Below are 24,255 nucleotides of genomic sequence, written 5' to 3' on the forward strand. Positions count from 1 at the left end.
GGTCGGACACTCGTATGTGGGCCTTACAACTCAATTAAAGTTGCCCGGGTCCTGGACCTGAGCTCGCTGCACTTCCATGGAGAACCGGGTGGGCAAAGTATTATATGACCATGTGCTAGGTTTGGATTAAGCTTAACAAAGGAATTTGTGAAATCCAATCGGTCGAAAGTTAAAAAGTTAAGTTAAAAAGTTTGCCACGCAAACCCATCATTGAATATTTACAAAAACAAACCATTCATTAACAGCTAGTCAAGTTAGTTTATACTCTTAGGCCAAGTTCATGTAAAATAATTCAACTAATTATTCTTTTTAAAGTATAATTCAATAGGTATCTAAAATCAAAGACGTAGTCAAAAATGGTAGCTCTCGCCCTTATTTATATCGTTAAAAAGGGATCCTAACAATATTTTAATAAAACGAGAAGAAAATATTTAAGTACATAATTCGGTCTCTCAAAGAATTTTATTTTTTGGGGAGCTGTTTTTCCTTTCTTTGATTGATATATTTAAACATAAGTGGTCGGATAGTTTTTACACCCTTATTGTTAAGTTTACTCCAAAACCAGAAAGGAGGCTAACACTCACTGGCAATATAGCAATCAGAGGACATCGTAGAGATGCGAACTGCAGTCTCTTCTGTCAAACTGAAAAACGCCATAAATTTTGTGGAACAATGGAATCTGCCAGAGGATGCGGATGGGGTAAGGGTAGAATTCGCACATGCACACATATGTCAGGAGTATCGATATGTTAGGGGTGTTAAACGGGGGTGGCTAATAAAATTTATCGAGGCCGCGTAAGCCGATCAGAATGTCATGTAAACACAAAAGTGGCTGCGAAGTGATTGTTTTTTTACCAGTCAATTTAGCTGAGTTAAACCTGAAATCGGTTCTACGCAAATATAAGATGGGAGTAGAATTGTAGATTACCAGAAATAATAATATCGTAAAACCTGTGGTATTTTTACCCCTTACTTGTAGAGTAAGGGCCGACAGGCTTATGGCCCACCCGAACCGACTAGCAACTATCCTAGCTGATCCCATCTCCCTCCGAAGACTGAAGAGGGTACACCCCAGCGATCTCCTTACCCGGAGGATAATATAACATATTACACTTTAAGTAATTGATAACTAGACAAGATTTTTCTTTCTTTTGTACTTTATAATTAAGATACCACTTGGTCTCATTTATCTTTATCACACATTAGGTTATGTTCAGATGTTTTGCTATTTTTTTTTATTTGTTCTGGTTTTTTGCTATTATTGAATCATTTTTAAAAGTATAACTCGAAAAATAAAATAAAACTAGTATTAATTTGAAAAATCGGCGGGCATATAATTTATATAATATTTTTTAAATTTAGGCAAAGGATGTTTGCTGTTACTGTTAACTAGTCAGTTTGGAAGTGCGTTTGTTGGTTTTTAGGCAAATAACGGGCACAGGAGTGAGTTTGGGAATCGGGAGTTGCGCACTTGCTTGCCCACGAGGGCAAACAAAAAGCGCAAACACGCGACCCTCGGCCACGCGTAGTCCTGGTCCCAGGGATCGGACGTAATGTTATCCTTTGGCCGCCCAGTGCCGCGAAATAAATTCGGAGGGAAAGGGCAGCGGATTCCGGGAACAACTGGCAACCAGTCTTCGGTGTTTTGCGCGCTGGCAAAAATCCAGAGAAATTTTTAGGGAACCATAAACGGGCCGGGGAAAAAGCCTCTGCGCCGAAGGAACGTTTTCAGCAACAGTTTACAGTTTTTATGTCTTTATGATTATTGCAATTAGAGGGAGATCGGCTGAGAGTCGCCCTCTCGCTCTGCGCACCTCATAGGTAGGCACCTCATGGCCGTAATTACTGCAGCAGGGTCTCAAGGCCGCCGAGTAGGAGAAGTGCGCGGGCGGATAAATCGCGATGATAATGGGCGCGATGGGTAGGTAATAAGCCGCGCAGCAGGTAGGCTCCGTACGGATAAAGTTGCCAGGACCTCGGATAACTTCCCCTCTCCGTGCCTGCAAGGACATTTCACCGGAGGGGTGGCTGCGAACAGCAGGCGGCAAAGTGTCATGCGCAGGGATATTTATGCGCTATAACGGCGAGCGTGTGCCGAGGGCTCTCTGATTTTGCTATATATGCAGGATCTGCCGCAGGACCAGCTCATTCGCAAACTCACCAGCGTTGCGTGCACATCGCAGAGTTAGAGAAGAAATCTAGCAATACACATCCGATATGGCCACCACAAACAGCCAGAGCCACTACAGCTACGCCGACAACATGAACATGTACAACATGTATCACCCCCACAGCCTGCCGCCCACCTACTATGATAATTCGGGTAGCAACGCCTACTATCAGAACAGCTCCACTTACCAGAGCTATCAGGGCTACTATCCCCAGGAGAGTTACTCGGAGAGCTGCTACTACTACAACAACCAAGAGCAGGTGACCACCCAGACTGTACCGCCCCTGCAACCCACCACCCCGCCGCCCAAGGCCACCAAGCGTAAGGCGGAAGAAGATGCTGCCTCCATCATCGCCGCCGTGGAGGAGCGACCCAGCACACTGAGGGCTCTACTCACCAACCCCGTGAAGAAGCTGAAGTACACCCCCGACTACTTCTACACCACCGTCGAGCAGGTGAAGAAGGCCCCCGCCGTAACCACTAAGGTCGCCGCCAGCCCCGCTCCCAGCTACGAACAAGAGTACGTGACTGTGCCCACGCCCAGCGCCTCCGAGGATGTCGACTACTTGGACGTCTACTCGCCCCAGTCGCAGACGCAGAAGCTGAAGAATGGCGACTTTGCCACCCCTCCACCAACCACGCCCACCTCTTTGTCGCCCGTCGAAGGCATCAGCACGCCACCCCAATCGCCGGGGGAGAAATCCTCGTCAGCTGTCAGCCAGGAGATCAATCATCGAATTGTGACAGCCCCGAATGGAGCCGGCGATTTCAATTGGTCGCACATCGAAGAGACTTTGGCATCAGGTAGGCATCACACACGATTAACAACCCCTAAAAATACATTTCTAAAATATTGAAAATATGTTTTTGTATATATTTTTCATATTTTTAAACACAACACAGTCATAAATGTCATTTTCTAACCCATTTTTTCTTTGCTTATGCTTACAGATTGCAAAGACTCGAAACGCACCCGTCAGACATACACCCGCTACCAGACCTTGGAGCTCGAGAAGGAGTTCCACTTCAATAGATACATCACCCGGCGTCGTCGCATCGATATCGCCAACGCCCTGAGCCTGAGCGAAAGGCAGATCAAGATCTGGTTCCAGAACCGACGCATGAAGTCGAAGAAGGATCGCACCCTGGACAGCTCCCCGGAGCACTGTGGTGCCGGCTACACAGCGATGCTGCCGCCACTGGAGGCCACAAGCACCGCCACCACCGGGGCACCATCGGTGCCAGTGCCCATGTACCACCACCACCAAACCACCGCCGCCTACCCCGCTTACAGCCACAGTCACAGCCATGGTTATGGCCTGCTCAATGATTACCCTCAGCAGCAGACACACCAGCAGTACGATGCCTACCCGCAGCAGTACCAACAGCAGTGCAGCTACCAGCAACATCCACAGGACCTCTACCATCTGTCCTGAGGTCGGGCGATGCTCAGTTGCTCTCTACCCCAGAGCGGAACCGAAAGCCGTACCGCCACGAAACCGAAGCGCACTTCTCTCGACCATTTGTAGGTGACACGCAAATGATACAGCCGAGAACGAAGCTGCGACACGATGAGTTGCACAGTAGAGGGCGCACTCCCTACGGTGCCCAGGACATTTTGGGCACAAGGACTAGTGCGCAAGTGCAGAAGGCCGAGGCAGAGGCAGAGGCAAAAGAGGCAGCGCAAACAGGAAAAGGAGCCTTGCTGCGCGCGGAACCCAGTGGCTGGCCATGATGGGTTCTCAGCGATCGATTAGCTGCGGCCAAACACAAGCCCAAAACACTCAGCTGGGAGTGATAATGGCTAAGAGACTTGGAGACTGAAACACATGTTTTTGTACAGATAGTAGTTAAGATATTCCTACCATATAATTCTATTTATTTAAATATACGAGTAAAGTAAATCTATCGAATTTAAAAAAATCAATGTTATTAATTTGGGAGTTTGTGAAGAACAGTCTGAGGCATGCTGCAATTTGACTGCGGAATGTGAAATACATTTCATATATATACATATATAGAAATAAAATTTAATGATTTTAAATCATCGCGACACCTAAGGCCTGGAATAAATTCTTAAAATAGTTTGGACCAAAGTATGGTATTTGGCTAACTACTTACATCAAAAAAATATCTCAAGACAAGTTTTACCTTCTGCCGATTTACATACTGTATGATATAGAAAATGGCTGCAGAGAAGAGGAGTTTAAGTATAAGCCTAATATTTAATTGGAATTACTGTAGTTCGCTGAGTTCGTTGAGCTTACGGGATCTCTTGGTTTACTTTCTGATGAATTGCACATGGTCGAAACATTACTTCCGAACATATACGAAACGCAAACGATTTAATGTTTATCACGAATTGTGCAAATTAGAGCAGCTGCATTTTGTCGCCTCAGTCCCCCTCATCCCTGACCCATTGCTGTCTCCCGGATTTTCTATTAAATGTACTCTTTTCGCCAGAGAAAATGTCACATTTTGGTCGTGCTTCGGGGTATATCTAGCACCGCATCCCTGCTCCCTCCGCCGCTGCGCGTTCCTCTATTGAAGTGAGACATTGATTGGTCATTTTTCATTGCACACCCGTGACAGTTATGGGTAACGCAAAGCAAAAGGAAACTCGGATCCCGGTGCGGAATCGGATTCGGAATCAGAATCAATATCAAAGGCAAAGGGGATCCATGTGCAGTCGCATATATCCCGGCACCATTTATCCGACTCATTAGACAAAAGTGGCCTGTGGGTGAGTTCGAAGTGGCATCTGTTGGCCCTTTACTGTTAGGTGCGAAATGGCATTGGTTAAGCTTAGTGGTGAAATGTATCCTTGCCGGTGCGAAAGAAATTTTTAGTCAAGGGCGGTCAGAAATGAGTTAGATTAAAGTTCAGATGGCTTAAATGCGCTACCATGCGCTGAAAACCACTTAATTGATTTGCAAACCATGTTCATTTTGCTCAAATATTTTACAAAATAAATGTATAATTTATTTTATCCCAAAATCTTCAATAAATCAGATTCGATCCTACCTTCTAAAATATAGTTATAATAGAAAAATTAGTTAATAAAGATATATCAATAGTTTGAAAACTGAAAAATCCCATTGCAAATTTGAATGTATTGAATTTTCGCAATAATTAGCCCATAAATATAAATAAACGATGGTGGTTGGGTAGAAAAGCTCTAAACTGACATACATGATAACACTTTTTCAGCAAACTACTTTACAAATACAATATTGTACAGTCGTCACAAATTTTATGGCTTTTATATAGTCAACTACTTTTATACCCCTTACTCATAGAAAAAAGGGAATACTATGTACGTTACAAAGTATGTAACAGACAGAAGTTTGGGTATTCCGTAAAAGCTAGGATGTTAAGATTAAGAGTGCAGATTCCAGAGATGCATATTTCCTTATGATGCCAAGCTAAATTTAAATAAATTTAAAGTTCTTGTTCCTAATCCCACTAACTATGTAACTCGACAAAACCATGTTCTCTTGCTTGTTTTGCAAACATTACCCAAGCGGATTTTACTGGTTCCTTTGACTCCTTAAAGTCATCAATTAGCCAACATTAAATAAACGAAATTGCAAGGACATTTACCCGTTTCTCAAAAGACAACATCCCTTTTCATGCGTTTCCTTGGAAGCTAAAGAAAAACTCAAGAAACTGGTAAAATATTTACGTGTAAATTGCGAAAGAGTTACGTTAACTCTTCCTGTGTCCTTCTGCGAAACGAAGCATTTTTATCCGTTTTATTCGCATTCTGCTTTATTTGAGGTCCTCGGAGTCGGTTCTTAACTCATTCGCCATAAACCCCGAGATTCGCGGAAAGAGTATTCGATGTGGGCGGAATCCTTTTGCAAACCCGGTTTCAGTCAAGGCTGCAAAGTCAATCCTTTAGCATAATCCTTTAAATAGCCAAAATAAAGCCCGCCTTTGTCAAAACAAAGCGATTCGCTGGCAGAACTCGCATTTGCGAATAGGCGTGCTATTGTGTCCACTTAGCCGGCAGGTACCGCCTCCTCTAAACCCTCGGGCGCGGAGGACTCCTTGGTCTGCATCTCTATCCCTTCCACCAGCCTCAGCCATAACGATCGTAAAGTTATCCTTTCGCAAACACGAGCATACGGTTACCGCCTTAAGCTGGCGAAGGAGTTACAAAGTCATAAAAACAAAACACCTTTGTCCGCGCAGCATTGTCGGTTGGCGAATTATTCGTTCAGTCGCCGCTGCCGAATCCTTAATCCGTGCCGTGTTTATAGCCAGTAAGTAGATAGAGATAGTAGGAAATTTGCAAATGGCTCGACCCTGTCGAAAGGGGAAGGAAGACGACAGACCAGAACCGGAATGCAAAGGATAAGCCTTTAGCTGGAAGGGATTAAATTGCATTATCCTTATGTTAAAGATAAACAGGGAGCGACTAATCCAAAACATTAGATCAAGCGTGATATTCAAATTAGGTCGGTCATGGAAAGTTTAGTCGCTGATTTATCTTTTGCAAATTAATCGAACTAGAGTTGTATTTAGTACCTAAATGTTAATGTATGTACCATGTAAAATAATGTTTGTAATTGAAAGACATTCAGGTAGGATAAGCAATAATGACGTTGTTAAATTATTGGATTCGAAAAACATTTGTCATAATACATATGTACCCTAATTGAAGATAAATATTTTAATTAGCCTGTCGTTACGGCGTTCTATAATGCTTGCTGGGGTAGGTAATAACCACATATTTAAAAATCGCAGTAAAATTTCGTGCCTGTCATGTTATCACCAAACAGGAGATGATAATCGACCTGATATAACGATACTAAAATGACTTTGATAAGTCATCGCGGGGTCAGCACTTCTATGGCTGCCGCTGTCGCGCCCTTTGTTGTGATGGCCATATATTTATGGCGCTCAAAAAGCAATTAATTGTGACCCAAATCAACAATTTCCGAATGGTTGGCAATATCAACACGGCAGCCCGATCTAATGGCCCGGCAAATGCCACCGATTTCCACAGACCAAGTCGTAGGAACAGGAATGGATATATGCACGTAGTGGGAATGGTAATGAGATCGAGATCGGCATGGTATGATGCATGAGTAATGGCCACTGCGGTAAGATGTCGCTCCAAATGGGTTATTTCTATGCACACTGGGAAAAAGTGTTTATTTTAATGCTGTGATCTAAACAAGTTTCATTTTAATAACTTCCAGGCACGCATATTTGACATAAATATGGTCTCCATTCTTTTGAAGTCAACTTGGTACGTCGTAAAATACAAATGTACACTTCCCAGTGTTAAAGTCCTTCTGGTGAATTTTCTATACATCTATACATTTTTTCCCAGTGCATAACTAAGTTTATGTTTCTTGTACTTTCCATGAAATCTCCGATGAAATCAGCGCCAAAACCAAAACTAAACCAAACCTGACCGCCCGCCAGCGGCTAGATCAGTGCTGAGCCCTGATCCAACTAGAGGTTAACATCAATATGGTAATAAGCCATATCGCAGCCACTGAGAACCCGCCATCCCAACCCATCCTCTTGTGAGGCTGGGGGATTTATGAGTTCACCGAATGCTTTATGGCGTGTCGCTTTGACTAATTTATCTGCAAAAGGCGACGGCGCTGACCACGAATTTTTATTGTTAATTTATGATTAAGCTGATTATACACGAATCGGTTTTGATTCGGGTTTTTTTGTAAAACATGCCTTTTGAATATCGCCGTTCAAGTGGAGGATTATACAAATTGTTTCGCTGCCGTTTGGCAAACCCAAAATTAAAACAGTTTTGGTTGTTTTTTTATACTTACACCTAAATATAACTGTCTGTGATTCACGAGTGTTTGCTTTTATTAGAATAAAACAAATCCTTTTAAAGTTTCAACCGTTTTTAAGACAAAGAAAGCATCTTGCAAAGTAATCTTGCAAACATATTTAAATTATTGTTGATGCTTGTCCCGCCAGCTAATGAAAAGTCTTTCGTTATTCTGAAAATGAGAGCGACTGCGAGCAAATCTCTGGTCGGTTTATTTTAAATGGGCCGTAAAAGATAATTTTAATTTTTAATCAAACATATGCACTGCGTAGCCCGCACCGAAGAGGACCGGCATCCACCGCGGATTTTCGTGTCAAAGAGGCCGCCGAAACAACATGTGAGGATGCATATGCATCCTCGGATTCAGCGGATGGCACCGCTCGACGTAGCACATCTTGAGAACTAGAGAGCCACTACCACCGCCTCCGCATCGGCGGTATTTAGCTTTAGCTATATCACGCATTATACTCGCATGTTCACGGCCATGGCACAGCCAAACTAAATTCCTAAAAGAAGAAAAGCTTGCATTACATCAGAGGTGTGGAAAAACTTTTGACCGCATTTGCGCGGTATAAGTTCTCCAAAATTAATAGGCGAAAATACTTTTTATAGTAACTAGTAGTAATTTTAGTACACAGGCAATACATTTAACGCAATTGTAAAACGGGAAAAGAAGAAAATTACATTTAGTAAATTAATAAATAATTTATTTTTTTGTTTAGACATAGCTGATGGTATTGGCGTAGCAAATGATAAAATTGGAGCAGTTTGTAGGCCATTGACATAATGAAAAAAATACAGCAAATTCATTGCTTGATTTACCCTTGATTCCATAATTTGTTTTGTTTACTATGACTAAGTCTGTTTTTATGTAATATTTTTATATACTCTTGTTCTTTTTAAATGTGAGCATACAGCATCACCTATAGGTAAGTGGCAGAGTTTTGAGGTCATTATAATCCCAAATTGGAAATATTCTAGCTTGATGCTTTGAAAATTCGAAACATCCTTTATCTACATAAGCCATGCTACCAAGCATCCATATATCGAAGACAACAACCACAACTCGTGTTCATGCGTACACTGCTTGCATGAACTGCTTGAGAACTTGTTGCTATTATAAGGCAACATGTACGTAAGCACCAGCAACATGTTTTTTGAAACCAAAACGACGAATGCTATCTTAAGAGATATATAGAATCACATCATCATCAAATCAATAAAACAAAATACATAATGAACTTAAAATAAATAAATGCTGTGTATTTTTGGCAAAAAAAATTTTTCTTGCAGAAAAATGATTTTGGGCAACTTATTTTACTAGTCCAAAAAGTATCAATATTGTATCAATATTGCGTTTATCCACCGGTGCTTGGCATATAATGTTATTCTTTGGCAAATATGGCTTCAGAATAATATAATTGCATTTGATTGAATAATGTTGCATAATATCCCTAAAACGTTGATACTTCGGGAAGAATATGTAGTATTCCCCCTTAACTGCTTCTGCGTAGTAATCTGCTTTCCCGTTTTGTCCTCCTAATTACGACCTATGAAAGTGTTTCCACGGCCGCAAACAATGCTTGTGGAAAACATACAGAAACCGGTGGACTCACAGACATGGCTGTCGTTCGCCGAAACTTCAAAGATATCCGACATTTTTGTTTTGTCTTGCGTGAGTCGTGAGCGTGAACCGGCTAAAGTTTTGTATGGCGCCTCTCTACAGTTGTTCCTCAATTAAACTTTCCCGTGCCCCAATGCTCCCCTTTCCTCTTAATTTCCCCTGCAAGGCAGACACACAATGCGAGGTCTGAGTAAATATGGCGCAAGTAAACAGAAATATCTGGAAGACACAATTATACGCACGCAATTCGTCAATCAGAACCACATTTTTCTTTTATTTGCTCGACGGTCATTAAAAGCCACAGCAACCTGAGAATGGGAGAACAAATGTAATAAAAGTGCCGCAAGGCGGTGTTTCATTTTTTTTGAGCTTGAAGTCTAGGAGAAATAACTTATATTGTGTTTGGGTTTGTTTTGTTCCGAGCTGAAGGCTTTCCTCGGCAATTATTATTCTGTTAGATTGAGTTGCTCACGCTGGATTTTTCTGCTGCAGTCCGAATCGCTTAAATGCCGAGATACTTGCACAAAAGGTAAACTAATTAATTGATTAATGGCCGCGATCACACGCCTTATCTCGCGAATTAATATTATTCAATTTTAAACTGACTTAAAGTCGTTTTCACCACAACTAAGAGTTGTCGCACTATAATGGCGCTCATTAATTCTCCCCGGCCCCAACAAAGAAAAAGAAGGCTATAGTGAAAGAAGAAAGAGAGGGAGAGAGAGAGAAAACAGTCAGCAAGATCCTTTTGAGATCTTTATCGCCTCGCCGATCCCTCCGACCATCGATAGTCCCCGAATGAATCAGTTGCCGCTTGTCACATGCGCCCAAGTCGGGCCTCAGATAATGCCAATGGATCGCATAACTCAAATCTCGGCTCTCGGACTTGGAAACCACCGTCCTGGTCACATGAGTCCCCACAATTAATTGAGCTGTTAAATGTAAGTCTCGGAGAAACGAAAGGGAAAAATTAAAATTGACATCCCAATTAATATTTGGCTCGTTTGCATGTCGGGATCCAGAATACTCGGAACCATTTACAGGTTCTACAGGTTTTTCCGTCCTCCGAATCCCGTCGAAGACTCTGTCTTGTTGGAAACCGAATCGATTACAATCGGTTAGGTGTGGATATTTCAATTGCATTCTCAACTTACTCCTTTAATGATAAACTTGAGATCGCAAAGGCAAATAGTCTTTATTATTTTATTCATTTCTCTTAACATCCAATAGAAAAAGGGAAAATTCGGATACTATTTATTTATTATACATTGTAACTATATTCCTCAACAATCCCTTTAATACATGTGCTAATAAAGTTTTGCGCAAAAATACATTCTGAATTAAAAAAAAATCATACGCGAACTAAAACGCCAATAAAAATAGACATAAAGAGGACGTTTAAAAATGATTTTGTGTAGCTTGCAGAGAGATAGCTTCTTCATAGGCTCAAATTTAATTAGATGATTGTTTTCCCCCAGTGCTCTGAATGTATCTCATAGATTAAAACATTTTAATTACACGCATCGCTTGGTGGGTTTTCCCGGTCAGCTTGCTGACTGATATGGATTTGTTCCACGCAACGTTCCGGGGATCAAATATGTATAATGAAAACTTCAACGCCATCGAGGGTTCCTTACCTCTGACGGAATGCTGCCACAGTTTGGCTGGGCTTTGGCCCAGTCGTCATCGCCGTCATCCACCAAGATGGTAGGCATTTAAGGCACACAGACGGGGCCAGTCCGAGAGTATCCTTTTCGCTTCTTTCACTGACTCGGCCCCCCTTCAGGGGCGTAGTGCATGATAAATGCCGGGGAATCCGTCAATGTCAAAATCAGACTGTTACAAAGCAGCAACGACGTCCGCAGCTCTCCGAAGGGAATGAAATGGGGCAGGGGGTAGGATCAGGACCGTGAGCAGGAGTAGGAGCAGGAGCTAAAAATGCGTTCAGGATGCGGGCCAGAGCATCGCAAACAACGACAGCGGCTCGGCAAGCTGCTGCTCCGTATCCGGAATGCCATTTCAATATTATGCATTCAATATACTACATAAATTCGCAACATTTTGGCCTGACTTGGTCATGCAAGTTCTGAGGACCAAATAAAAAAATACACTTGAAGCAAAAACAGAGTTTACTTACATAGCTATTTCCACAACTTAGTTAAATACTTATATAGTTCTAATGATTTTGTACTTAATTTTTAAAAACAACATTATTCTTATCATACTATGTTATTTATTATACATTAGTTCTACATATCTTCATAAATTGCCTAATGTATTATGCATTTTTGTTTTGTCGCCCACTAAGAGTAGTTTAGATCGGCATAAAATATTTGATAGACTAATGAAAATTTTGCACTATTTCTCACAGTGCGCTAAGACAGCAGGGAACATGCGTATATGCAGGCCATGCAAATGCCAATGCAAAATGATCTAGCGGAAATTATGCTGACTAATTGCAGGTGATTAATCAGCTCCTGGCGCCCACACACAGCAACAATGGCAATGTGAGGCGGCGTGTGCATTCGTGGCTGTTGAGTAACTGGCTAGAATTGAATTTGATATGCTCCAATGTCACCTTACCTCACGTCAGCCCAAGTCGGGATAAAGTAATTAAATAACTCAGTGGCGCAAAAGTGTTTTCTATTAGTATTTTTAATTTGACAGGCCAACCAAACGGGGTGGGACCATATGACAACGGAAAATTGATGCCGTTCTAAATGAAAATTAATAAAAGCAATAGAGCAACGTTGTACTAAATATTCGAAGATGTACGCCATTTTCTATGCTAAGCAAATATGTAAGCTATAGTTTATATTTTCAAAGTACCTTTTCTAAGCTCGAGCATTAAAGTTCATCTCAATATTAAACAAATTTCCACATCAGCACAAAAAGTAAATACTTTTTTCGGACAGATCGGGCAAAAAACGAAATAAGCATGTCCATTGGCGAGTATTTTGACAAATTGCCCGATTGGACATTGAAACATTTTATCTGCCATGTCGTCGATGCCAATGGGCGTAGTCCTGCGGGAGGAGGGTGGATTGTGGGCGGTGGTTGATGGGTGGGTGGCCTGCGAAGTGGGTGAGATCTGACAGGGGATGGGCGATGGGCATTCGTTGGGTCAGTGCGTGGCATTTTGGTCATTTATATGAACACTCGTCCTTTTTCATTGCCAGTTGGTGTCCCTGCACCGTTCCCCCAGCATCGCCTTCTCCCTCGCTCCCCCGACAGTTCGCTATCTCTGTCTGGGCACATGTGTGGAACTTCCAAACTCCAAACCAAACTCAACCGAACCGATCCAGAAGGGCCGCCTTCGGGAGCACATCATGGCGAATGACAGATTAGCAAAGTCCCAATGGGCATTTGTAACCGAACAGAGAGTCGAGTGTGGGCGGTATGTACACTGAAAAAATATATACTTCTACTACGATAATTTTCATAATTATATCGCCAAAAGAGATTTCAATTTAAAAACTAACCACTTTTTTATATTATATATTACCGAAAACATAATATCAGATAATATAAAATGTACATACAGTATACAAATTTACACCATTTTATATATAGACCATATAAACGCAAGATCTTATGGGCTTGTGCCCATACTTATTAATTTTCCAGGGAATATATGTAAATATTTTATTTAGAATCATTTAATTTGAGACATACAAAAGGACAACTAGAGTGTGTATTGCGCACTTTGTTTGAGTGTCGGCGGGTGGAATTATTTTGGGTGGTGGATCCGAGTGTAATTTAAATTGCCAGTCTGGCCGGAACGCAGCGCTTTTGACCGCTGTCCACCTTGAGGTCCCCGGAGACGCTTGCCGGTGGACGGCTCTTATCGGCCGTGATTACTTTCTAATCCGTGGCAGCATCAGAGGCAGTCGGTCCGGCGTTGACACGAACAAATGGCCAACAGGCAGCGGACGTCGGAATGACAGGGCACATCAAACGGGCCAGAGTGAAAGGTATTAATTGCCGGACGGAGTCCAGGTAGGCTGAAAGGACTTGTGGTGGGTGAGAGTGTTTTTAATGTGAAAGCAATTTCAGCAAATCCAAACCGACTCAAAGGAAACTGCCGCCAAGCACAGGTACATGTGGAAATTCTTCTGTTATTATGACCAAAGTGGCCATAATTATTTTGATGTTGCTTTGACGGAGCAAGGGAGGAAAGCCAGGCGGCGAAAGGGAAAGTGAAAAATTGCATTTTATGCGTGGCTGCCTCAACAAGGAAATTACGCACTCATTCCCCGTGCATCGAAAAGTGTAATTCGTTTGGGAACAACTAATTGCAGTCATTCGGCGCACTTGCAAAATGGCCGACTTGAATGTAATGGCCGAAAGGAAATCGTTTGTTATTGATGCAAAGCAACGACTGAGGCGGATGATCCTAGTTCTATATGTCAGCTCATATTTTATATTACAGAATGAATGATTTTATTTAATTTAATATTATTTCCGTTTTTATATTTTCGATTAAATTAAATTGATTAAACTATAAATATACGTACCATATTCAAACTAAACCTCTTTGAAAATTATTGTCCCAACTTTACCACAATCGGGTTGGCTGAGTCTCCTCCTACACTATCCAATCGCAACATCTGCCTAAATTGAATCCACCAAGAGGTATAGGGTGCCTAGGCCAAGGAGATCTCCTGCCATTTGAATGCGTATCTCGCTCGGCGGTTGAATAATGGCCGCAACTCCCGTTGACGAGCACAACAAATTTCATTGCAACGTCTCATACTATCAATGTCGGCAATATGTCAAATATAACATAGGCAGACTGCGGGAGTGGCAGCAACGTGATGCCGAAAAATAAAAATATCGAAATGAGAGATGAGAGTTGCAGAGTGGCAGAGGCATAAAAATTCATTTTGAAAACTTCTGCATCAGACACCCGCTCCCGCATCTCAGGCACAAATTAATAATGACGCCAACGGCGTCGACGGGGCGACGAGGCTACATGGCTATGGATCTAGATGCAGTCGGGTGGGCAGCAGAATGCACCTAGAGATGTGTGCTGGATGAGTTTCATGCAAAATTCTACACCTGAACTTAGAGATTCGTGTACAGAAGCTATACATTAATGGAAAATTTTCACAGTACGTATATTGTAAATCAAATTCAAGTTTAATTCCGTTTTGGGGACTACAATATTTATGAACTATTTAATTTTATAATTTTAACACAGAAAATTTACATATTGCTTGTGCTGAAAATAGTATTCTCATGTTTTTGATTTCGATGTGTTTTTTAACTTGTAATATTTTAAATCAAAACTGTGAATGCTACGATTTGGGAACTAATTTTAATACTCTCCATTTATAATTCAACTTAACTTGTCTTCTGCGTGAAGTTTCTAGGGAACTCACAATTTTCCTAATGCTATATATCATGCAAAGTTTTCTTTATATACAAGGTCGTGTCACGCTGTCATATCCTTCAAATATTTAAATGCCGTTTCCGACATCAAAGAGCTGGTGAATCGCTGTCTGGCTTTTGCCAGACTTGTTTGAGTGACAGCTCGTTCTGAAGGATGCTTTGATGTGGAACCCGTAGCAACCGTTTAAGATATAATTAACTGTGTGCACACCGAAATTGGCAAAGAATAAATGGAAGTGAAATCTGTTTTCAATATTCAAATGCCCCGGGCGAATGCCAAACAAATGACAAACACAATTCCCCATTATGTGGAAAATGTGTTAACAGAGAAATCACGGGAATTGACAAAACAAAAACAGGAGAAAAAAAAACAGAGAGCCCAAACAAATGACGGTCGAACGATGGGAAGAATCAAAACTTTGCCCACTGACAAACCACTCAACTTATTGACATTGAAAGCAACAACGACCAAACAAAACCCGCTCACACAGAAACTAGATTAATTTGGGTAATTTGAAGTTTCGTTGTAATGAGTTTGGTCAGTCATTTGGCTTTGACATTTCGTTCATTTGGCTTTGTTGTCTTTATTTTCATCGCCCGCGACTTTGTCAACGATTTTCCTATCCCCCGCCCAGTGAAAATACATCGGTAGAGCCAACTCGACCCAAAGTTTTATTCATCTACAAATTTTTGTCATAGCGCTGCCTTGGATGCTGCTGCTTTTTATTTATTCGTCTGCCCGAAATGTTGGAGTTTCCCATTTTTTGAGTGCTCGAGCGACATCAGTTCCGCATTCAGGGATTCCGATTCCAATTCCCGACTGCAGTTGCATCTCCATCCCCGGGATCTCTGGGGGGCCGCGGGTCAGGATTTTCGGCGGGGAGCGACGAACGTGTTTCTTATTATTTTTCGCTGATTAATCGATTGTCGGCTGCGTGTCGCTGGGTCTCCCTGCCTCCATATGTCATCCCGACTGCAGCGCCCAGTGATTCAGACACTTGTCACTGGAAAAATGTAAACATGAAATGCATTTATGTAGAAATGTGAAAAAATATCTGCGCGAAATACAAACATCCCCCGTCATCTGGGGGAGGATGCAAAGTTGCTGTGGGTAAAAAATGGTGTGACATGGCGCGTCTCAGTTGAGAGACTCACTCGGATTGGATGGGGGTAAAAATGAAATCTTTAATGTTACCGAATAGTTTTAGAGAAAAATGTTCTAGTACAAGCGTAAGATAGTTTAAAAATTAAACAAAAATAACATTATAAAAAATAACATTATATCATTTTTCACATAAAATTCGTAAGTTTGTTTACAATTCGTTTCATTACAAATTAGATGAGTTTGTCAAGATTTAAAGAAATTTAACTAACTAAATAAAGCTATAATGTGAATTAAAAATAGCTAACAGTTTTGATCACAAGATATTTCACATCTAATAGTAAAAATTACCGTGCTAGTCGTGTTCCTATTTCCCTTGGCAGGTAAAGGCAACAGCTTGAAATTGAGAAAATAAAGGCGAAATACGCAGCAATTCCCAAACGTTACATTTTCAGCCAGGAGCAGGCCCTCAATTTATGCCGCATGGATTGGATTTCTTTCGGAGCCCTTGGCATTGGCCTGCTCATTGTTTTCCGAGTGGCGTGGCCCCGGTTCGCAGTTCCCATTTCCCGGTTCCCAGTCCAGTCCCTTCTCCGTACTCTGCCCTCCCTGTTGCCTCTATGGAGCATATAGCGACTCCCTTGGCTTCAGATCCCGGCTGCTGGCTCGGTCTTCTGGGCTGCTTTTGATGATGATGGCATTTCCTTTGGTAGTTGCGTACGTCATAGATTAATGGCAGCAATCCATCAAAATCACTCGATGGACACGACGAACAGCCGAAAATTCGGAAGAAGCAGCCAGTCCGTACAGCAGCTCTGCAGGAGCAAGTGAGACGGGTAATAGGGGAGAAAGAGAAGGGGGTGCGTTGCCAGCTTGCCAGTCAAAAAAGGCACAAAATTTGGGTTTTTTGTTTACTGCGTTCTTTGGGCTTTTATTCTTCCCAACTCCCTGACTTTATTGTGCATTTTTTATTAGGCTTTCCGACCACTAAAGCTCATATTGGCTTTTAGGATCGATAGGCTTACATAAGTAGAATGTTTTTTAAAAACATTGAAAAATAAACATCAATTTAAACAAAATGATTATTACTGGATTACTAGACAACAGGACAGCATGTACGACGTTTCACACCCGCAGCTCATTTATAGTCTCTGCAACTATGCAAGTATTTTAACGAGTTCCTTATTTAAATATGTATCTGCAAATTGATGATCAAATCGGAAGATATTGATAAATTGCGAAGTTTCACAATTGATATAGTCGCATTCAGTAAAATAGTACGAGTGATTATTGACTAACCATATATCCTTTTAGATTTGAATCAAAGGCGTCAAAGTGCATCGCCCAGGCAGACTCCGTGATCAATCAATTGCCGGAAGAGCTGGCATCTCGCGGCAAGGTCCAATGACAGCGCTTCTATGAATAGATCTCGGATCCCAGACCATCGCCAGCACACTTACCAACGAGATCGAGGTGGCACACCACTTAGCATGAATCCGGCATTAGTGCTAAGGCATCGACATACCCAGAAGATACTTGAGATCGGCCATGGTGGAGGAGAACATCGGGAAAGTGGGAAATTTTGGGGGAGCAGTGTCGTTCGCTTGCCACGTTCAATTAACAACAAAAGTGTGACTGCGACACGTCCTCGGTGCTCAAAGCAATCTCAGTGCACCTCTGCCTCTTTCTTCCCAGACATCTGTGAGTTTTATTCAAAACTCTTGTCTCCTGGTCGACGGCAGTATCGGAAACTGATTAATAACCAATGTCGGGCCCGGTCGGCATTCCCAAAGTGTGAGTTCATGTTCCCCGATCTCAGTTCACCTCCTGAAAGCGAAGATCTTGTTCCGTTCTGTGTACTTTGTCTCTATCTGCGAGGGGTTTTGGTTTCTCATTAGGCAGCTTCCCACCAAAACACAATATGGGAACTTATTTGAATATATGGAATGAGTGGGGGGAACCAAGAAAAATCTAAATACTCATTCGTTGTTGTATCTTAGTATTTATATTGTTATATTATAGTTGAAGATTCAATTTTTCGATTTTTGTTCGATTTTTAACTGGCAATTATTTTCCCACATAACTTGATTTTAAAAGTATTATTATTACCTGCCAACAACCACAACATATTTAGAATAAATTAAAAACAAAAATTTAGCATTTAGTCATTTGTCCTATTCCGGATCATTTTAAAAAATAGTTAAGAGTCAGTTTGATCAGTATACCATTATCTGTTTTCAGAATAGCTCCATATAAGTCTATAATGTCAAATATAGATAAATTACTATACAAATAAAAACATATTCAATAAATCAAGGAAGGTTGCTCAGAACAGGGCGTTTGTTCCAGAAATCTATACAAACATAATTCAAGCTCATGAATACCATTTAATTGTTTTTTAAGTGCCACACAAATTACATAATCGCGTCCGAGTAAAGCCAAGGGCCTTGGAGTCGGATTCAGAGTCGAATTCAGAATTGGCTGGCTCCTTTTGGGTATCGGCATGTTTTTCTGCTCTGGCCCCTTGCGATTATTCCTCTATTTTGGTTGATTAATGCTTTTATCACCGCATCGAGTTCATTCAGTGCCGGCAGCGCTTAATCTGAATGCCATCGTCAACTGATGGCAGGGCATTAGTTTCCCGTGCCGTCCAGGATGGGCAGGGGAATCATCTGGGGCTTGCCAGCGGAAGTTTCATTACAGTCGCCCAAAGGAGGAAATGAAACGAATGCCCGCTCCTGCGAAGCGCTGAAATCGATGCGTATCTCGAGCGATGATTTGCGGTGTGTGTGAGTTGAAAGTTTGTGAAAACCATAAAACAATTAGCACTTGATTATTATTCGGGGAGCGATGACTGGACGAAAGTTTGGCAACTTCGCCTAAGTGCCGACACGGGTGACATCGACTTAATTTGCTTGCCAGCTCTTCTGAAAACTATTTCACTGCAATCTAAAAACAGATTTAGACTTTTCGCTGTCAGCAGCAGAAAATGGAAAATGCAGAAGAGCAGCTGAGATTTTGGGGAGTTAGGGGATGCAAATTTCTGCGCAGCAAGATGGATGCAAGCATTAATTTATCAAAAATTTCCACACCCTTGGAAATGTTTTTCCGCGTCGCCTTTGTTCTTTCTAATAAACTTAAGTGCAACTTGCAGGCCGGCGACAAAAGACGCCAAGACAAAAGCGACGAGAATAAAAAATTAACGTCAAACAAAGAAAATCCACCATTATTATGTGCCACGCACACACACACAAATGCGAATGGGAGAAATGCGGTTAACATTGCTTTACTGGGGCGGATCAAAAAGTTTGTGATATACATATAAAAATGGCTTTATATATTTTTCAAAACCTTGCTAGAATTCAAAGCTTATCAAAATCATATAAAACTTTATTCTCAAATCCTTAAGCTCTTGGTCTCAAGCATTCCTCTTAAAACCCAATATGCGTGTATTTTTATAATACACTACAAATTTAAAATATGTACAGATGCTCTGCTTTGATACGCGATTTTATAATGGTACATTTTTTTTTGTTTTGGCGTTATTGGTTTCCCGGTTCGTATTTGGGAACTCCTAAAACCACCCAAGAAAGAACATAGCGTGAAAAAATCCGCTTTTCATCCCCACAAGGATATTCTTTTCGGGAAACCATGGTTCTCTGTTACTTTTTTTCTCCGGGAAAACAAGGGTGGCATGATGGACAGACGTCGACGTTTTTCATCAGCGGTCGTCATCTTGTGTCATCGTCAGACGGCGACATGTACACCGCGAAAAAATTGTAGTCCTTAATAATTTTCCTAATAGAAAATCACCTAAGAGGACATCGGCTACTGGATAAAATGTTTAGTTTTATTTCATAGTCAATGTAAAAACCAGTAACAGCTAAGCAAAATCATGCCCTTGCAATAAATTCGTCCTTAAACTAATAGGCATAATAGATTATTAATGTTTTTTTTTTTTGATACTTCTGAAGATATTTTAATAAATAAAATAAAATATTTTCGCTAGAATACCGAATTACTATCTATCGAAAATAAAAATTTGAAAGGCTTTTATTTCTAAACAAAATTATTGAACACGAGGCCAATAAATAATTTAAATATTCATGATTTAGAAAAATTGTTTTCTGTGCACACGGCTTCTGCGGATACTCACGCACTCACAATGGTGCGTATGGCGGCCATTGGCATGGCATCATGGTGGTGCTCCGGTGGTGCCATGGTGGTGGTGCCGTTGCGATGGTGGTGGCAGTTGTGCGTATTTTTGTGTCACATTCCAATCTATATCAATCTTGTGTTTGCAATGACGGATGGCATTTGTCAATGTCAGACATTTTCGTTTTCCATTCGAGCCTCTAATGGCAGACGGGCAGAAAGGCAAAAAGCCGGAACAGGAACGCGAGCTGGGTCCTGTGTTCTGTATCCTGTTCAGATATTCCGGGGGCCTTGAAGTCAGTCAGCCACTTGCCGACTACACCACCCACACCGCCTACCAAAACGCCCTCGACGCATGAGTTTGACGAATCTAATGTCAAATATTTTCCTTTGTTTCCCTCCACAATTTTTTATGAAAAGTATTTTCTGAGAATTAGAATTGGCTTCTCTGGGTGCGTCCCCGAAGCAATGGGGTAATTCTTAGGTGTTGGGGGTTGTTATCTTGCTCCCCTCTACCCTGAACTAAGTGTCTTTGGGAATCAGCGTGTTTATACCGGAAATCAGTAAATGTGTTTGCATTAAGTGTTTTCGATTCACAAATATTTGCATTCTTATGGGGATTCCAACTCTTGTAGTTGGGGAACGTATTCAGGTAAGTTAAATATTAAGATAGGGGTTAAAAGTAGTAGAAATTAGAAACTAAATAGTATGTATTACATGAAACCATCAATTACCAAATGGCATACTGAAAAAAACATCCAAATAAAACAATGTCTACCCATTTTAGTATGGTATTTTTCGGCCTCAACGAAGACAACTCTCGTGCAGATTTTATCCCAACCAAATCTTTATTACACGTCACCTCTTGAAAGGAGTTACTAGCAACTAATTGGAAAACCATTAATCACAGTGCTAAATGTTTAATTTAGCAGGTCGGGCGGGACAGTCGCCGTCAAAACAAACACTCGACATCATTCAACATTAAGTAATGATAAACCAAGACCTGCGTGTCCCTATAAAATATGAAGAACAACTGAAACAATGATGAGGTTGAGCAGAGTAAACAGAAACCACCCGCCAATGTGTCAGCAAGCAAAAAGGAAACATTCCAAACCAAACGAAACCAAACCAAAACCAAAATAAAGTGAGCCGAGGAGCCGCCGTTTTGTTGAACATCATTAATTACAAAATACAACGAGCGGAGTGGTCAGAATTAATGAATGCTTATGAGATGCCACTGCAAAGATGTGCTAAACGCACGTCCAGCCCAGGAAATACGGTTCCAGTCCGGTTCAGACCCACTGCAAGGATCCGTTTCGATCCGTGGGCAGTCGGTCGCATCGGAAATTAATGGACTCGCCCGAAATTAAAACCGAAAAACAAAACCGAAATGCATAAACAATTGAAAAGTGTGTCGACGCACGACGAAATGATTGGGTGGGTCATAGAACTCCCATATCGAGGTACCGTGTTGTCTGCCTCGTTAGAGACTTTCTGTATCCTTTAACAGCACTTTTGTAGACTCCATGTCGACTTTGCGTTTGTTTGATCACTTCGAGTGGAGCGCGGTCCACTTCCACTTTGGAAGTGGAGTTGGGTGATTGATGAAGCACAAACGTGAATTTCACACCCAGCCTGATATCGCATACAAATCGAATTAAAGACAGAGCCCAACGATGCCTAATTAATTTCCTCCAAATATTGATAAATGACTCGCCGGCCAGCAATGCAAATCTACAACCAAAGAAACCGCACAATTCTTACCACACTCAAATAGGAGTTCATAATATTGGACTAACTATTTTAAGCTGGAAACTAATCTACTTTGTACTTTTGATCAGCAATAATTAAAACCACTCTATAGCCTCGATATTGATTATTCACCTATAAATTTAGCTAAGCAATGACTTTTGACATAGTACTACAGTACTATAAATCTCTCTATATTAGTTTCTTCTAATATTCGCCTTCTTAAATAGCACCGAATTGATTTGTCCAATTCGTCTTTCCGAATCGAAAGTTCTCCTTTTTCTTGGCCGTGTCAGCTTGGTTTCGCCGAGTGTAGCCGGATCGAGATCCTATAAATAGAAGGCTCTGATAAATGATGTGCCGAAGAACGGCTTCAAGTGACGGGGGCAATTATGCGAGGAGCCAGCTGAGGCCCAAATGACAGGTCGATTGAGTTAACGTTAACGCTAAACGCTAACGCCTGCTGCCTTGGGAGCCAAGTGGATGAGCCAAAGGTAGGAGTTGCTGCTGCGGCTACCAGCTAAATCTGTGGCTATTTCTGTAGCAGTGCTCGCCTCGATCGGCCCACGATCGATCGCCAATCATTAATAATCCATTGGAACAAGGTCTTATGGCAGCAGCAGTCTTTTGTGGAGTAACTCGGACCAGGGCCAAACAGGTGTGTCTGGCCCCTCTTCCACTTTTCCCCGCAACTCTCTGCCGTCCGGGGATCGTGGGCTTTCGAAATCGATCATCGTCACGCCGCCGCTCGAGTCGATTAAAGTGAGCGAATTTTCATTACCAGAATTCATTTATTTCGCTCAGGAAAATTATAATTAAATATCCCGTTGATTGTGTTGGCTGATCGGTTTATGTTTTCGTTATTCGGCTTCCAATTTATTGGTTTCGCTTTGAAAAGAGTGAACTAGAACGATCAGGAAGGCCAGGACCACACACACGCATATTAATAGAGATTGTTTGGTGGAATGGGGAAAAGTGGAATGTGAAATTGAAATACCCATGATAGTTTTAAAACTAGAGGATGTGTAATTTAAAAATGGTATTAAAGCCTAAAAAATAGGCTGGCTTTTTCTTTTCATTTACGGAATAGAATATAAAATATATCAAATTGACTCGTAAACTTGTAAACTGTATTTACAAATATAATAATTCCTTTTCTTTATTCAAAAATAAACAAATTTTGTATTTTAGTTAGTTTCCATTTTACGTAAGTCGTGAAAATCATTTCAAATCAGATTATCTAAATATTTTAAAAGTATTAATTGTTGTTGATTGTTATTATCGGGTTTCTTTTCACAATGTATAAAACTTGAACAAATTTGGCAATGTACCTTTAAAAACACCCAAAATTATGTTTTTGTAGTCTAAACTCTATAATCTTAAAATTGTACTTTGCAAGCATACTATTGTTGTAAAATTGTCTGAAGTGAATTCTAAAAAGTATTTGTTAAATGTTAAGGTATTTGCTCAACTTAAACTTACAGTTGGAGTTGAGAGAGTCCTGGACAGAACCGATAGTAGCGGCGATGAGATGGAAACTGATCTACTGCTTTCGCCACATCCCATTCCCATTACCATTTGGCGTATCTAGACCCATTCGCATCTGGCCCGTCAAAGTCAAAAGTCATAGGCCATAAATCACAGACAGACAGTGGGCCACAAAGGATAAAGTCAAAACACAAAACAAACAGACACCCAATATCCTGCCCACGCGGTGAAAGGATGTTTGCATAGTGAAGTTTTATGACGGTCAGTGTCCTTCGACAATTGACGTTTTGAAGGACATATACTACCTTAGAGAAGGATTACAAAGGATTGCCGAACCAGCGAATGGGCAATATTTGCATATCAATTCGCCACGCATCCCGAAAATGTCAAGGACATTCCATTCGAACACAATGGGTGAAATGGGTGAGAGTAGGTCGGGTCGTAAGGGTGTCAAAGGTTAAGGGTAGGCTCTGCGAAAGGAGAGCGGTCCCATAAATCGGACTGCTGCAATTGAAGGACATGTGTTGACGGGGTTTTCTAGTTGCGTTTTAGGTTCCTATATGCCCACACTCAGATAAATTGGCCGCAATTTGATCATTGTATTTGGGCCATGCGCCGACTTTTAATGCAAATGGGAGAGGTTTGGGGTTGGGGAAACTTACCTTCGTACCGTATAAAACGGTTGCACATTTGCATAATTATGGTAATTATCAATATATATTCATTAGTGTGAGACTGATGCTTAAATTTAATTCGCT

The 24,255-nt window shown here is 41.3% G+C and overlaps 1 protein-coding gene and 1 long non-coding RNA gene across 2 annotated transcripts; one reads left to right on the forward strand and one right to left on the reverse strand.

Annotated features, from left to right (window-relative positions):
• The first annotated feature begins 2,134 nt into the window (after window positions 1-2,134).
• Window positions 2,135-4,061, forward strand: LOC6614171 (segmentation protein fushi tarazu). Its single transcript, XM_002038582.2, has 2 exons — window positions 2,135-2,974; window positions 3,122-4,061. Exons 1-2 carry the CDS (start codon window positions 2,218-2,220, stop codon window positions 3,604-3,606), a joined length of 1,242 nt encoding a protein of 413 aa, XP_002038618.1. The 5' UTR covers window positions 2,135-2,217; the 3' UTR covers window positions 3,607-4,061.
• Window positions 4,062-15,652: 11,591 nt separating this feature from the next.
• LOC116801728 lies at window positions 15,653-23,534 on the reverse strand. Its single transcript, XR_004362191.1, has 2 exons — window positions 23,492-23,534; window positions 15,653-16,007 (listed from the first exon to the last, which is right to left on the reverse strand). It is a non-coding gene; the product is annotated as an uncharacterized LOC116801728 (long non-coding RNA).
• Between the last annotated feature and the right edge of the window lie 721 nt (window positions 23,535-24,255).

This window comes from Drosophila sechellia, chromosome 3R (assembly GCF_004382195.2).
Source record: "Drosophila sechellia strain sech25 chromosome 3R, ASM438219v1, whole genome shotgun sequence".
In the NCBI taxonomy this organism is placed as follows: domain Eukaryota; kingdom Metazoa; phylum Arthropoda; class Insecta; order Diptera; family Drosophilidae; genus Drosophila; species Drosophila sechellia.

Coding starts and splice junctions, on each gene's coding strand:
- LOC6614171 (XM_002038582.2), top strand. CDS start 2,218: ATGGCCACCACAAACAGCCAGAGCCACTACAGCTACGCCGACAACATG. Junction 2,975..3,121: donor CGAAGAGACTTTGGCATCAG/GTAGGCATCACA, acceptor TTATGCTTACAG/ATTGCAAAGACTCGAAACGC.